This window comes from Colletotrichum karsti (genome assembly GCF_011947395.1).
Source record: "Colletotrichum karsti strain CkLH20 chromosome Unknown Scaffold50, whole genome shotgun sequence".
NCBI lineage: Eukaryota > Fungi > Ascomycota > Sordariomycetes > Glomerellales > Glomerellaceae > Colletotrichum > Colletotrichum karsti.
In genome coordinates this window covers 368,410-384,778 of record NW_024065950.1, presented here as the reverse complement: position 1 = coordinate 384,778, position 16,369 = coordinate 368,410, and the positions used below count along the sequence as shown (strand labels likewise).

Below are 16,369 nucleotides of genomic sequence, written 5' to 3'. Positions count from 1 at the left end.
CCCCCCCCCCCCCCCCCCCAGCGCAAACCAGTGACCCCAGCGCTCCCAATTTACTACCTAGGCTTGGAGCCGTAAGCAGAGTGCATGCGATTATGGGGACGCCAAGGACTCCATAAGCACCCCCAATGATGCTTGTTGGTGGGCAAGCTGTTGAGCCGGCGAGGGCCAGAGCCAAAGCCAAGTACGAATACTTACCTACCTGGACAGCTGGATACCGACAGACAACCCCTCTGGATCCGCATCGCAGCATCATATCGAGATTACAACGTGCCAATCATCCGGCCAGCCACTCAGCCCTTCAGCCGTTATACGGGTGCCTGCTGTCTCTTGCCCCTGGGCTTTGTGTCTGAGACATGGGGCTAGACCAGGGCCAGGCGGGTAAGGTATTTGCAATTGGGATGTGAGGGGAGAGGGAATCAAGATTGCCGCCCAACCGTTCTGCGTACCGGACGTAACGTCCGCAAGTCACAAGTCAAACAATTGCAGCGACGCGACTGAGCGGTGTGGTCTTGACGCGAGGTATCATTATTCGTGGGCGTGAGATATCAGGGCTAACGCAGCATCTCACGCAAGAGTCGCCGTTGCTACAGCAGGGACCGCCGCCGACGTTGTCGACGCTTCTGTTCGAATATCGAACACACAGATGGATGGTTATGTTATCAATCTGCATCACGTCGGATCCTTATATCCGTACGTCATATCCGTTCTTCAACTCACCTTACCAAGGTTGGGCAGCTGTGCGAAAAGACGACATGGAGACCATGCACTTCAGTCCACCAGCGACTGCTGCTCCTCCACGCTGCATCATACCCGCAGTGCATGCATGGGAGGGCGCAAGGTACCTACCCATCTACCTACTTCTATGTTTCTTAGGGCATGTTTCCTCGTCGTCATCCCCGGCCATTATTTCTTTTCCCACCCGATGTTTTTCCCCCCCTCAAGCATTATATGATTACTGATGATGCAGCATCGGCGTGGTGGGTAGGGCAACAACCGCTTTCCTCTGTGTACATACATACAGGTGCAGATACGGATACATACAGACTGGGAAGCAGGGTGGGTTAGATTGAGTGACGGCCAACCAGAAGCCCCTGTCCCGGGTAAGTCCTCGACAATCTCGACGTCGTGAAACTGACAAACAAAACCAACCCCGGATGCAAGGTCAAGGAACCCGGCCCAGTTGACCCAATTTTCCCAAGTGCAACTGCGAAACCCGGTCCCGATGGTCCCACAGCAGGGGTTAAAAGAACAGCTCTGTCGTGGAGCATCAGGACGCGTTGGAACTTGGTGGACCTTGGAGCGCACCCAGCCAAGCGGACGGGCTTCTCATACACGACCAGGGCCGCTTGATTCAATCGCTGAATCCTCTAATCCCGGCCCCCATATCATGGGTAGGACAGACCGGGGGAAGTGCCTCACGTACAACCTTCGGTGGCCCCGAACCTGGGTTACGGATATCACTACTCACATCCGCAGCTGTGGTTCAGTCCGATTTGGATCTCGGCGTGGACGAGGCGACCTATGATGAAGAGGAAAAGAAACGACAACGGCCAGGCAGATACTGAGTCGTCTTGGGCCATGAGGCATCTGCCCTTCCCTCTACCGCATCTGAGGCCCGGCTCCACCGTCCGTTCCGCCGACTACCTTACGCAGTTGAGCACTTTTCTTAGCTGCCTCCTCGTTCACCTCCTTCACCATAACGTGAGGTAGCCTGCAGAGATACAGAGCCCCTCACCACGTCGAAACGCCTCGTTGCCTCAGCCTCAACTCCCAACTCATTCCTTGCTCGTCGTTCGCCTGACTGCTTGCCTGTGGGCCAAGTCTGCCCGTGCCATGCATGCCTGCCCGCCTGCCAGCGTCTGATATCTTCGGCCCTCAGAGACTGTCTGCCGCGACGCCTGCAACCTCCCATCACATCTCGTCCAAGGCAACGCATTTGCGCTACCGAGGGACACTTTGGCCGTTGCATTGTCTTGTGAAGACAATGCATGCTCTCCTGCACCGGTGATCCCTGCTCATGTCCGTACGCGATACCAGAGGAGTATCCGTGGCTACAAGACGTTTCATTCCGGTCGATTAGATCCGTACGCCACAGCACGCCGCTACCTTGCGGCGGCACCCCATACATCAGACATCGGGATCAGCACAACGAATGAAGCGAGACTTTCTTGGAGGCAGGCGCGAAGACGGAGGGTGGGAAGGGTGGGAAGAAAAACACCCACATAGCATGACAAATTTCCCCTTGCTCAACTGCTGCTCTCGAATCGAACCTCGTCCGAATAAGGTAAGACAGACATGAGCAAAGCACCTATCCGAACGCCACGGCAACTTAGGGGATCTGCCAAACTGATGGTCTGGGTGTTTCTCACCCCTCGTTCATCCATAAACACACACCCACCCTCCTTGCCTACTCCTCCCTCCCCTCACCTCCTCTCCTCTCCTCCATCGACAGCAACGACAAGACCGCAGCAGCAGCAAAATCAACAACTACTATGCTAATGCGCCCCAACGTCTGAACATCAATTCGTCCTCGCTGCCCGTCACTCAAGCTGACAGTCGGGATGGTTTTAGATGGAGCGGGCAGAGGAGAAGGGCGCGCGGCATGACTGCGATGTATCTTGACTGCAACGCAATCACAGTGAAACCACACGATGGCACTGCTACCATCGTACCGTATCTGTGAGATGGCTCGGCTTGCATATCAGTCATACGTGTCAATTCATCACACCAACGACTGTAGATCCGCACGACTTTGTCTGGCACTTTAAACTTCCCCTCCGGTGCGGTTCACAGCAACGCTCACAAATCGCCGGTGATACAGATAGCGCCGGCTGCCTTCGCACTCGTTCAGCCCAAGGCCGCAACCGCATCGCCAACCTTGTGCGCGGATGGACAAGATGAGTGAAAGGAAACCTTGCTCACCCATACCGGGCTGCCCCAGAGATCGGGGAACCGGGTATGCAGGCGAGTCTGATCAGCCTCTCCCAATCGTCGTCCGTATCACGCACACTTTGGAAGACCCTCGTTCTAGAGTTCGCCGTGGGATTATGCCCGTCTAATTTTCCATATTTGTCATTCATCCTTCGATGTCTCTGGTTTCTTTTTCTTCTTCCTTCGCCTTCCCTGCCTGACGCGCCTTCCCCTCTACCCTCTACCCCACAGATTCACGCCCTCACGGACGTCGATGCATTGACAAGACAAGGTAGACAGACAGACAGACACGCACACACCACACACACACACACGCGGGTCGCACGAGCCGCTGCCACGGTAAAGGCACTCCGAACCCCTATTCAAGTTCCGTTGGTCTTGAATTGTCAGTCACGGACGGCTGACATCAGGCGTAGCGCACAAACCCACATATTCAGCCGGCCAGCAAACAAACCATCTCAAGTAAAGTCGAAGCTGAAGCAGTTCATCGGATCGTGTCTCTGTAAGTTCGACTTTTGGCCACCATGTGGTCCGTCCCCCCCCCCCCCCTTTTTTTTTTTCTTCGCATGAACTTTGTCTGGCCCGAGGCTGCGGTCGCTGCCTCTGACTTCATGGATGAAGGACCTGTCTTTGCTCGTGACTCTTGTGATGATGGAATCCTCAAATGCACAACTCTGCGAACGAAATTCAGGAACGCCGCCATTTCAGAGCTCGCTAACGAAATCCGGGCGCGGGACGTTATACTTCATCCGCAGGCCCACTCGTTCAGGCATATACTCGATGTCGGTGGCATGCGGAGTGCCTATTGCGAGTCAAGTCCCATGGACTTGGAGGCTGCCACTGCCTACCGTAAAGTCTACAACATGCCACATCTCGGCCACACCGTGGCCTTTCAGTAACGGTGGCGTAAGGGTCGATGGGGCGTTGACTGCGACCCTAGATATGTCCCCAGAAAGGTTATTGCGAAGGTTCAAGTTCCACGGCTCGTGAATCGACTTCACAGTCAAGCACGCGGCTTGCTCAAGAATTCGGTTCCAGAAACGGAACCAACTTGAGACCGTCACGAACGTCGGCTTGTCATAATGACCTGACTTCTTTCTTTCTAGCACCTTTCACGTACTGGTGGAAGCGGGGCTCAACGGCCGTGGGGATAAGTCAATAGTATGAAGCGCCTTTGCCCATGGACTGTTCTCCTCAGACACAGGAATGACGTTGGTAGCGGAAACACATGCCGTGAGGAGTCGGGAGCCGGACACGGGACACAAAAATAAGAGGTGTGCATCGTTATTGATGTTCATGCCGTTCCTGCAACGGCCGGCGAACCGGCTTGCATTCCAAGGACGTGACTGATATTCCGAGACAAGACGAATCCTACCGCTAAGCGCCACCAGTCCTGGTGGAATTTGCACCGGCAATCATGCACACCTAACACCACCAACGTTGAGTGAGCTGGCTGTCAGATCGAACCACATTAGGACCTTCAGGAACGGATAGTCCACGAGGGAAGAGGGGAAGGGGAAAACGTCCGCTGGAGTCACTGATCGCCCACGATCTGTTCAGATGAATACTTGGCTAATCGAAGGTGTCAGCAACCACTATCCTCCATTTCCATTTTCCCTCTCTTGTTTTCGCTGTTAACGGCAGGTACTACAGGTCGTTTAGAGCAAGTATGGACTAGCCAGTTTATGGCTGACGCCTGGTGTCTGGAAGTTATCTACAATTGTACATGATATGGTTGGTTGGCTGTGATCGAACTTCGCGCCTTCGCCCTCGCTTTCCCGATGCATGTTCTCGTGTTCTCCCTGGTAGGAAATGATATCTGATTCGGTTGCCAGACCACATACCAGCCTACTGGGCGTGGGGGCGTGAATTGACGCCGGGCTGACGAGTCTGAGTGTTCTGATGTTCTGATAAACACACAATCAGTCGTGATTGAATCATATCTGGCCTGCTAATGACGAATCACTCCTCACCTGCGCGACCTGAAGCGACAACGATTGCAGCTACAGGGGCAATAATCATACCTAGGCAAGGAAGAAACATAGACACTGAATAAGTAGCAACTGTTAGGTTTTCTAGTTAGCCAACTAACATCTAAGTGACTAGAGTAGACTTCAGAGTTGTGAATACACCTATTTTAGTGCGCTGAGCAGACCCCCTCGTGGCCCTTCACAACTCTAACTTCCTTCATCTTGTCAACTTCAACCCGCAGCCAGGACCTTCAGATAACTCAATCGTCGACTACGGGGGCTGGTCTTTTGCCAGAAAAAACAAACAAAACCCGAGCTGGACTGGCACGTGGCATTTCTACTAAACACGAACTATACGGTGTTGATTACGGCTCGACGAAGCGGCGCCATGCACCCGCGAGTAAGAGAAAAGAACACGTCATGTCGACAATTATTGAGAGACCGTCCTCGATTAAGCTATGGTCTCTCGGTACAGTGAGCAATGACCACGTTTGATGCGGCGAGACGCAATACAACTGGCCGATCGTCAACATCTCGTCCACCATGCCCTTCCCTTCCCATCCCATCAATGGATCAATGACTCTGTTTGATGACTTTGATGTTCCTATCGGCAGGCACCGTTCAGAGATTTGATTAATCGTCGTCCTGTACTTCGGAGCTGAAATGCTTCTGGGCGAAGCGAGCGGCAACAAGTGCCTGGTCGGCATCGTTGGCCAAAGTTTCCTTCGGGCCTGATCTATCTCCAACGTAGAAGCGTCCATCAGACGTGTTATAAGTATTTGCAGACCTGTCGTGAGCTTCGTGGCTCGCCTGGAGACCACAATAACCGTCGTTAACATCACCCATGGTTCTTCTTGGGCGGTTGCCTGTCACTCGAGAGACTTCAAGGCTTGGGGGCATGGCTCCGACATTGACAGGCCTGAAGCTGTGGCGCCTACTTCCTGTCGTCAACGATTCTGCATCTCCTGAACGCAATCCTGATGTCTTCTGTGCCCCTTGAATAGAACCATACTCGCGTCGATTCTGGTTTGTGGAACGTTCCACAGCCCGAGGCTTGCTCGCCAAGGGACTCAGCGGGATGCCGTCCTCTCCCGGATCGAAAGAAAACTCTCTTTTGTGGCGATTGAATTCATTGGATTTGTGCTCATCCTGTCGACTACCCTCTTCATGGGTTTCCGTCAAGATATCCGGGTGCTCATCGAGCAGCTGGTGACTGGCGGGTTCGGCTGTAAGATCGACGCCAGTAGTTCTGGGAACGAGACCGGACGAATCGTCCTCGTCAATGTGAAGAATAGTCACTTCGCTAGCTGAATCTGGTGTGGTAGGGGGCACAGTGCCTTCTTGTGTGCCCGCCGTTTGTTGAGAGGGTCCAGACGCAGAGCATTTGGTAGTCGATCTAGCTGGGGTTTGGCCCTTGTTCGACTCGTTGACAGCAAGGCTTGTTGTCGAGCGGGTTCGCGCGGGAAACTTTCTCGGGTCGTACTTTGTTCCCCAGAACCGTCTTCGCTGCTTGGTTCTGATCTGCTCGCTCAACTCGGCATCTGCGTTGTCGTCTAGATTCGGGCGCATGGACACTATCTAGTCAGTTCATGCACCCTGAAGCCATGGAGATGCACGGCTCAACTTACAGTAGGTTGTGTGGTTGTGGCGTGCGCTCTCCGGCGCGGCAGACATGGTAGAGCCCTCAACGTCGTGAGACTTGCTGCAATCTTGCGATTTGTCGTAGTGCGTCAGTATCCTGATAACCGTTGCGCCTTCAGCCGGAGAACTGTGCTGACCTTTCTCGGGGCTTTTGGCCTTCTCAATCCTATCCTTGAACAGTTTGGAAGATCTCTTGCTTCTGTCCACGATGCTTCCAGAACGAGCGAGGACGACTGCACCGACGCCGTCAGGGGCGACTTTGGAAAGCACCACTTCCATTCTCTTGATCTCGGCGAGAAAATCAGCCTCCTTTTTCTCCCACTCTGACGACATCTTGGCAAACTCTTCGAGGCTGCGTTCCTTCGTCTCCCTCTCCTCTACCAGATCCTGCTCAGTCTTTTGCAGTTGCTCCTGAAGACGCCAGTATGCCTCAAGCAAGTGCTTGATGCAAGAGTTGTGCTCAATAGGTACTGGGTCGAGAACAGACTTGGTCATCATGACGTGGTGTAGGGTGTTGATCATTTGATCGATTGACGCTGCACGATCAGTGATATCACGTTCTTGAAAGAAGACGGTATCGCTCTGGTTATTTGGGGAAGGTGATAAATGATGGGAGGATGTTGTCGACCCTTCGGACTTGATGCTGGAACACCTGCTTCCGCCCAACCTAGCCGAAGCAAGAATGTCGAGACTGGCGATGCGCGGAATGGATGTTCTGTGGCGTGGGCGGCTGCCGCGAGGGGGAGCTCGAGGCGGGAGGTCGCCGTCTGCAGGGAGCCTCAAAGCCAAGTCAGACCTCATCTGTCGGGGGACCGGTCGCAAGCGGTCGTGGTCTGCCATGATGATTTTGGGGGGGTTGTTGATTGTAGCTTAGCGACGAAGTTGCTGGCGCGCATATAAGTCGGCGTTGCCGAAGGAGTCGGTCGAATGGTATCTGGGCAATACGAGGTAGGTTTTTTTTTTTTTGTCTTTGTTTTTCAGTTTTTTTGTTTAAAGAAGGTGTGTATGAATGGAAAGTACCATTCGATGAGAGAGGCACCTCACCGAAGACGTTGCGAAAATATTAAGCAGGAAGTGTCGGCGGGAGGGGTGGGCGAGGTTGCGCGAGGTAGACTGAGTTGCGGTTGAGATGGGCTTCTTTCTATGCAGGTGCGAGGCCTCAAGCGAACCACGCCATTTGCTGGGACGAAACTCGGGCGGGAGCAGTTGCCATGGCCGAAATACCTACCTCGTCGTCGTCATTTCACCTGAACTCAGCAAGAGTCGTCGTTCCTTCCCTCCATAGCACCCAGCCCCGCAAGCTTGTCGCTGAACGGCCCCTTCAGCTGGACACAAAAGCGTAACTAGGAAGAACGCAACAAGAGAACGTATCAAGAATGCCCTTCTGAACGTTGTACGGTGAGCCTCTAGATCAAGTCAAACCACGACTCTGTAGCTCCGACTACGATGACGATTACAACATCTGGGCCCCAAAACAGGCCTCACTTCACCAGTTCTCTGAAGTAATCCACTTGCAGGTCCCGTTCCCATTTTTCCATATCTATGGTATCTATGTCTCCCATGCAGTCTGCCGATTTGTCCAAAGTCGTATAGTTTTCCACCTTCCATCCGATACCGATGTGATGGCCACACCGACGGAGCCGTTCATGTTGCTAGCTAGGAGAACAAGTCTTCGGCCTTTTGCCGCCTCTTCCCGCGGCCCTCCAACTTATCGGCAAACAGCTCCTTCTTTGCGTTGCCACCGAAACGATCGGGGAATAACTCGTTAACATTTGCGCTTGCCGCGCCTTTGATGGCAAAGCCTGTGTTGGAACCGCGCTGGTGTTCGTCTCTACCTCGATGGTTGAGTAAGTCGCGCTTCCCGCTTCTACCGTCGTCGACGGACATGTTGCTTTGCATGAGCCGCGCGGCTTCGTCCGCACCATCCATCACACGGTCCATGTGTGTCTTGCCGCCGGGAGAGCCCTTGGTAGGGAACAGTTCCTTGGCCTGGTTACCTTGCGCCAAACGACCTCGGATACCAGATGCCCTCTCCCTGTTGCTTGCTGTGCCTGCGCGACGTATCTCGCTGTCCATCTTGGCATCGCCGTCAACGTCTCGCATGGGTGATGCCGAGCGATTTCGTTGGCTTCGTGATCCAGACCCACGACCTGGGAAGAGCTCCTTCTCTTGGTTCCTTCGAGAAAAGGAGCGATCCTCACGCGAGTCCAAGTCCCTTGATCGTGACCTTCTGTAGTTTGTCGACTTGGCTTCGCGCTCTGCTAGTGCTGCCTCGTCATCGTCGTACATCCCGGCATCGTAGACTTCCACGCTTCGATCGCGCTCTCGTCTCGCCCGTCCTCCGCGGCGGTAGCGGTCGTCCCCCTCACGGTCGCGATAGCTGTTGCGCCCTTCGTTGCGTCGTCTTCGCTCCTCCGGGTCAAACTCGGGGTGGAAAAGGTAAAAACGACTTCTCTGAGCGGCGCCCCGCGCTTTCTTGTCGGAAAGCACGGCAAACCGAATCTGAAGGTTGACCTCGGGATGTGACGCCACGGGCTTGGCAGGAATCGTCTCCAGAAGAGGAAGTTGGGTTGGGTCGGCGATTTCGACGGCGCTCAGGGCCCGGATTGCTTCTTGCGCCACAGAGTCGGTGCCAAAGATGAGATTGGCAGACGCATCGTCTATCCATTCGACCCTGTCGACCGATCCATAGTGATCTCTCACGTAGGTCTTGATGTTGTCCGTTGTCAGAGTATCCAGTCCTCGAACGTGAACCTTGTTGGGAACCAGGGTGGTGCCCTCAACGTCGCGTTCGACATCTTCGGGAGGTGCGACGGCGGTGGCGGAGTGGTTCTATTGCCGTTACCCGTTAGCAAGTTGTGGTCTTGTCCAATTCTTTTTGTGAGACGTACCGAGGCGTTGGCGATTGAGATAGTGGGAGGAGCGAAGCCCTCGGCCACATCGTCCATATCCACGTCCCAGTCCATGATAGCTTCGGTCGGAATTTGGGTGGTTATGGTGAGGATTCGCTACAGGAGACGTGGAAGAAAGCTAAAGACAAATGGCGCAGTAGAAGAGCTTTGGAAGGTGAGTCTGAAGCGTCTGAGCGGCAAAAGCGATCGGATTGCCACTGCTGGCAGTCCTTATATCTCTGCGAAAGGACAATGGCCGGTGAAGCAATTGAGACGGATCGTTCAGATCGCAAACGCGCTGCAGCGGTGATCGCAGTCGAAAGTCGGCGGCGCGGCACGTTAGCCACAGTGTAGGTTGTCGGTGCTGTGTGGAGAAGGAGGCTGGTGGGCGCCCTTATCCTTTTGGGGTAAGTGCTTGGTGCCTCCTCGGCCGGTCCGGATACGGAGCATCCGTATCTCAATCCCGTCGCTTCCATTCTGCCGGGTCCGGGCTGAAATCAAAGCTTCGGCAGGGCAGGCCGAATCCAAGTCCAAGGCAGGAACAAGTGCCTGATTCATTATACTTCTCTGTTTCTTGTTTCAGCATCTCAAATTTATGTGATGGGTTCGAAACCGGGCCACACTTTATTCTCTACATAGCAAGTTGTCTTCCTTCTTATATTCTCTTCTCTTTTAGCCAGGCAAGAAAATGGGTATAAGTTTCCTCCAACGTGTCTCACTGAATCAATCATCTATGATATCTCACCATCTAACTGCCCACGTACACTGCCTCCGGACCTATCGAGTATCTTACCGCTGGATGGCAACTGCGATCGCGCAAGATAACTACAGGAATTCTAGTCTCGCCAACGCCGGATTCCTGCCGACATTGCGACATGAAGCTCAGTCTACGCAACACAAGGAAGTAAGGGTAAAAGGAAAAAGAGAGAAAATAAACTTCATACGGTTTCCAATCGCCTACGCGAGTCCACTAGTGTGGATAGGCACGCTGTCCGGGGGGCTTTGGTGCGCGGGAGATCGCCTTCAGCACCCGTTCCACCGGTGGCCAAGCTGTTCGCCCTGGACATTTCGGATGCGGCCCTTTTAAGAGATGGCAGGTTCGGAACAATATCCCCAGCCGAAGGGCGATCGTGCTCGTCCATGGTGTCGTCTTCTACTGGATCGTTGGGATCCAGGAAGTGGTCGTACACCCAGCAATTCTCGAGACCGTCTATGAACTTGGGCGAGTTTCGTAAAAAGTGCCAAGACAATTTGTCTTCACGCATGGCAATGTACAATGACTCTATCTTGCCACTGGGCTCGCACACGCCACAGTGCTGCCGCAGGAAGTTGATGTCGTAATCGCTGTCGACAAGTCTAGGCTCCAGGGGTCGCAACATTGGGAGACCCTGCAGCCTTTCTGCGTCGCAGAGTTTAGCCTGCAAAGGCATCCACGAGCGGCCTTTCAGGAGGCCCCGAAAAGCCATGGTGACGGCGTCAACGAAAGAGTTGCTGCTGGGACCTCCGACCACCACCGTCCGATGGAGACCACGAGAGAGACAACGTTTGTAGGCATTGGTATCCCTCTCAAAAGGAAATGGTTGCGAGAAAGTCGGAAGCAGCGAGATATGAACAGTCCACGCGCCACAGCTGTCGGGGTTTCCAGCGAAACCCGTGGCTCCAGGTGAGGAGGAAGAACGGGATCCGGGCCGAGAATGTTCTGAGCCGAGGGGAGCTTCATCAGGAACTGGCCTCCGTGGAATGGGCTGCTGAAAATGAGGAAAGCGCCGGCTCCCATGACTTGGAGACGACGCCTCCACAACGTCGCCGACTGGTCTCCTCCGCATCGTCAACTGGTCATGGTCTGACTCGAGTTGCTCCAGCCTCTCTTCCATGCTCTCGTCAGCGTCGAAAAGTTCCATTTGACGGTTGCTGACATTCTTCAATTCGATGTTGACATTCCCCAAGTGCTCTGTATGGTCCCGAACGCTGTGCTGCAACTGAGCGGTTTGTCTTTCCAAATGCTCCACAGATTGCCAGACCCTCGTAATATTTCGATATGATCCCTTGATCTCCTGGCCAATCTCTTCGCGACTCTTGTCAACGAGCTCTTCCAGTTCGCTGACCCTGGCAATAACACTCCCCAGAGCGTTCTGTCGTTCGTGGCCAAGTTGCTCCTCCAAGTTGTGCAATCGCTGCCTCAACAGGTCAACTTCTTGCCGGTTCGAAGACGGCTCAGGGGACTTGACGTGGTAGCAAGCCAGATGCCCGCAGTCACAGCTGGCGCCGGGAGTAGAGCGATTCAGAGAAAAGTGTACACAGGCGCATCGCTGGCCCTTGATACCCGGGACAAGGAGAATATAGCGACATTGACCCTGTGGCAGGTTGGTCTTGTGGAGGCCACCGGGGTACCGGGATGGCGAGGGCGACGAAGCTGCCGACATCGGGCTGGGTATATGTTTGGCAGTGCCGAGACGATGGACGTATTGCTGCTAACACAGCAGGCCAAGGATCCCGAAGGGACGGGCTTCCGAATGAGGGGTGTTATCGTCGGCACACAGAGAGGCAGCTCAAGAAGGGTCGAGCTCGAGATGAATGACTGGCCGCAGTACAAGAGAGTATTCGATCCATGGAATGGATCGATGGTGAGAGGACAAAGTTGCGTGGGGGCGGCGAGGGTGAGGTGGAATGAGAGGCTCCGGCGGTATGAGGTGAAGCCGTGTCGTGTCCGTTCAAGCCAGAGTACCGTAGGTGAAGAAGACGTCTAAAAGCGGTCGGCTGAGGTAGGCGGGGGCGGCTCTTAAGATAGGTTCGAACGAAGCAAGAGTTAAGCCGGGACCGGGAAGCAAGGGTCTGGGCGAAAAGGGATCGGGAGACTGGGCTGAAATGAAAGAAGCGAGCAAGGACGGGACGTGCGATAAGTGAGTTTCTGGCAAGGCAAGGGATCCGGAACGGCGCGGTGTTGGCGAGAAGACGCGGCACGGGGATGATATGATGGGGCCTGAGGGGCGTTGGTGGGGGAGGAGTGAGGCACCCTGCTTTGCAGTGAGGTATTCGTACAGAATCTCAGTACAGAACAAGGTAGGTATTGGTAGTCCACGGGCTGTGAATATGGGCAGGGTCTTCGGGGAAGATGGGACGCTGAGGAGCTAGGTAAGGTACCAGTTTGTACGCATGGAATTGCCAGTGGGTTTGCTGACGAGATGATGTTGGCAGGGTCTCGGTGTCGTAGAGAGCGCGATCGGGATTCATGAACGGCGACGATAGGTGATGGATGACTGAGACCGAGGTTGAGAGAGGATATACCGGGCTGATGAGGCGGATGGATAAAGACGTTAGTAGGTTGTGAGGGAAGTGGCATTGGATGGATATAAAAAAAAAAAAAAAAAAAAAGGTCTCAAACAGAATCAAAAAGCAACGGCGTCTACGCAGTAGTGTCTCTGGAGCGACAAGGGGTGGGAGGGGGCGGTTTGTCAAGTTTTGCAATGGACTAAGGGCGAGGCGACAAGGTTTGTTATTCAGTGTGTGGGATAAAAGGACTTGGGGTTGGTGGTGGGTGTGGGATGAAAGAGACAGGACAAGAAGATGGCTTCATGGACATTCGAGATGCGAGATGTGACCCTACCGCCGCAGGCTTCTAGACACAAGACTGCGTGCAATTCGCAAGGGCAGGCAGAAATGAGGATATCGGCAGTCAACGCCCTGTACGGCTGCGGTATATCATAACCCTACACCGAAACATGTACCTTGATCGCAGCTTATGAAGCTCAAGATGAGAGATTTTTTCTCTCTTTCTCTTTCACTTTCTCTTATTTTGAGAAACGAGCAAAGATGGATATAGAAGACGACGGGAGGTTGTGATACGGGAAAGCGGGAGGCGGCAGGCGGGAAGGTGGATTCTGGCGCGGGATTGGGGGAACCTGGGAGGACACTCGAGGGGGTTCCAAGTTGCGCTTACCTCTAATCCATTGTTCCATTTACCTAAGGTACTGAGGTACGTAAGCAAAGCGCATTTATACGCTATATAACTAGTATTCTAACCTAATATAGCAGTAAAGCTAGCACTATTCCTAATACTATAAATAAGTAGGTTTAATTCCTCTTAATTTAATTTAGAAGTAAATTATTAAAATTTAAACTTTAAGTATATAGTTTACCTAAAAAGTAGTTATAAATAGCTTTATTTATTTAGGTTTTTATACTCTATTTAATAAAGTTATTAAGTAGTAAAGCTTAACTAACTTTCTCTTTTATCCCTCTTCTTTAAGCTTTTTTAACTCCTTTAAGATAATACTTATTACTATATTAATAGCTATTTAAATACTTTATTAAAACTTTAAAAATAGCTTTTATAACCCTTAAGTAACTATTAAATAAAATAAAACCTGTTTTAAATTCTTCTTTAAGAATAAAAATATTATAATATATTAAAAGTTTAATTATTTTAAAAATATATTAATTTAGCTTTTTCTTTATAATATATAGCTCTAAAAGATTACTACTTATAGTAGTATTACTATTTAATTAAGTTATAAAACTCTATTAAATATATATTAATCCCTTTTAATTAATACTTATTAAGATAAATACTATTTAGCTAGCTATCTCTATATATTAGCTTATATTTTATATTAAAATGCTATTCTTAATATTATTAAGGAGGCTTAATAAGAAAAAGGGAAAATAATTAGTATCTTAAGGGTTATAATAGAATATAAAGGGGAAAATAGCTATATAGAAATAATAATAATAGAGTAAATAATATATAAAGTAGAGTTTTAGCCTAATTAATATAATAGTAAAGAAGTTTAAATAGTATACTTTTTTATAGGAGCTACCCTATTTACCTAAGGTACCTACCTAGGTAAGGTAGGCAGGCACCTTATGGATACAGGGGCCCACGATATGAGAATGGGGGCTTCGTAGGTGTGTTCCAGGATGCCGTGCCGCACTGTCTCCACCCCCGGAAAGATACTTTGTGAAACACTCTGGACAAATAGAGATGTAGGTACACGGTGTGGAGCATCCCGCTGGGCGGCGTGGCATGTCGCACCGTTTTACATCACACTTATCAATCGGCTCAACAAACCGCTACGCCTCCGAGTCGCTGCCCACACCTAAGCCCGTAGCTAGGTACCTAAGGTACGTACCTAGTAGACACACTCTGCGGATACCTACCTTACGCCCGCCAGCTGCTTCATCGTCGGCCTGTGACTGGTGGGTGTGGGGGCGACCGGATAAGAGAGTGAGGTGACTGACCCTGAGATGAGAGTCTACAAAGTGTCAAGGTAATGTCTGCTGTGCCTACCTACTTATTTCACTTGCACGTGTAATTGTCTCTCCTGTCCATAAGGACCACCCTTGAGGTACGGTAAGGTACCTGAGCCGACTGTCTCTTGAACTTCGTCGTTGCGGGCGTACCTAGGGGGTAAGGGTCCATTCACACTCGCGGACATGCCTATCTTTCGGACTAAAAGACACTGGACGCTGATAAAGTCTGATAGGTATTGTAAACTGTACGGTGGGTAGGTAACTTGCACATGTCGATAGCTCACCAAGGCACGGGGAATTATCAGTTTAGCCGCCAACGTTAGCCGGAGTCGTCCTCCACTGTCAATGACGGCAAGACACGGCGCGAATTTCCTAGACGTCGAAAGACGTCCAGTGTTTGAGTACGGATGCCAGCCCAGGCACAAGATTGAAGTTGACCTCCCGCCGGCCGGTGCACGTCCAAAATCTCCCCTTTTACACGTTAGATTCATTGGCCCAAACGATACGCAGAGAATGGGACAATGAGACACGTCGATTGCGATACTGCGTCATTTTTCTCGGAACGTCCATCCAAAATTCAAGTCGAAAATTCTGTTGTGCACAAACCTGGTTCATGGTCAACCTCTGCTCCAGCGCCATTCATTGGATTGGATTCCGGCCCAGAATGGCGACTGCTTTCCCTGCGGAAACGCCATCCGATCCTGATACTTTGCCCTCCGAACTCCAACGCGAATTTACCCCTGTCGCTGCGAAGCCTACAGATGGATAGATAGATACCTTACACCATTAGCCCCTGACCCTGCCTGTTGATTTCCCTGCTATGGCACTCTGGCCCGACCCGACCTGCCTTATCATCAACCTCTTCACCCGTTTGACTCACCTCACCGCGAGACGCCGATCGAGGCCGCCCACGTATGTGGTCGAAGCCGGGTGGGAGTGAGGTGACATTTGAATGCCACCATCACTGCCGACTCACCCACGTTGGTCGATTTACACGTGGTCCCGGCGAACGAGATGGCGACACTGCGACGCTGTATGTCGACTTGAACTGCGCCATCCTTTGGCGGTCTGATACATTCGCCACATGCATCTGCTTATCTTCTTCTAGTCGTGCCAGCACGTTTTGTCGGCTCTGGTCAACTAGGAAACGTCAGCACACGCTCCTCCCTGCAACATGACTTTAATCTTGCCCGGCTTCAGGTGGGCGGCCATGCAGTGCCTCAGCCAGGACATGAATTGATTCCCGACGAGCTGCATTGAACCATGCTGTGGCTTGTACGGATAGCTGGGCGAGAACGACAGGACGACAGCCCTTTTGATGTATAATCATCGTCAGAGACCATCGGTCTTAACAATTGAGTATGGCGATTACGGGGGACCCATGATGAGTTAAGACGGCGGCTACTCATCCAACCAAATCGCGTCATTGACGTCCATTTACCACACAGGAGGCTGGATTGGTTGAGTCCTCACATCCAAGTCCCCAGCCTCGTTCAACGTTGTAGGAGGCCACAAGAACAAGAGGAACACTGAACACTGGGAACACCGAACACTGAACTTGTAGCTGGGTTCACACTTCCCGGTCCAGCGCGTTTCTCAGGGGGGGGAAACAAAATCGAGTCCTTGAACAACTGCGCTCTCAGCCTCAACGACGTCGCGCACTGTTGTTCGATCGAATACAACAAA

At 52.1% G+C, this 16,369-nt stretch overlaps 2 protein-coding genes across 2 annotated transcripts; both read right to left on the bottom strand.

Annotated features, from left to right (window-relative positions):
* Positions 1–5,534: 5,534 nt before the first annotated feature.
* CkaCkLH20_11753 (uncharacterized protein) lies at positions 5,535–7,064 on the bottom strand (the record flags this gene model as incomplete). The annotated part of the gene is made up of 2 exons (XM_038894467.1): positions 5,535–6,475; positions 6,530–7,064. 2 exons carry the CDS (start codon positions 7,062–7,064, stop codon positions 5,535–5,537), a joined length of 1,476 nt encoding a protein of 491 aa, XP_038740315.1.
* Positions 7,065–8,198: 1,134 nt separating this feature from the next.
* Positions 8,199–11,856, bottom strand: CkaCkLH20_11752 (uncharacterized protein; the record flags this gene model as incomplete). Its single annotated transcript, XM_038894466.1, has 3 exons — positions 8,199–9,374; positions 9,434–9,513; positions 10,395–11,856. The coding sequence occupies 3 exons, from the start codon at positions 11,854–11,856 to the stop codon at positions 8,199–8,201; spliced, it is 2,718 nt and encodes a 905-aa protein (XP_038740314.1).
* Between the last annotated feature and the right edge of the window lie 4,513 nt (positions 11,857–16,369).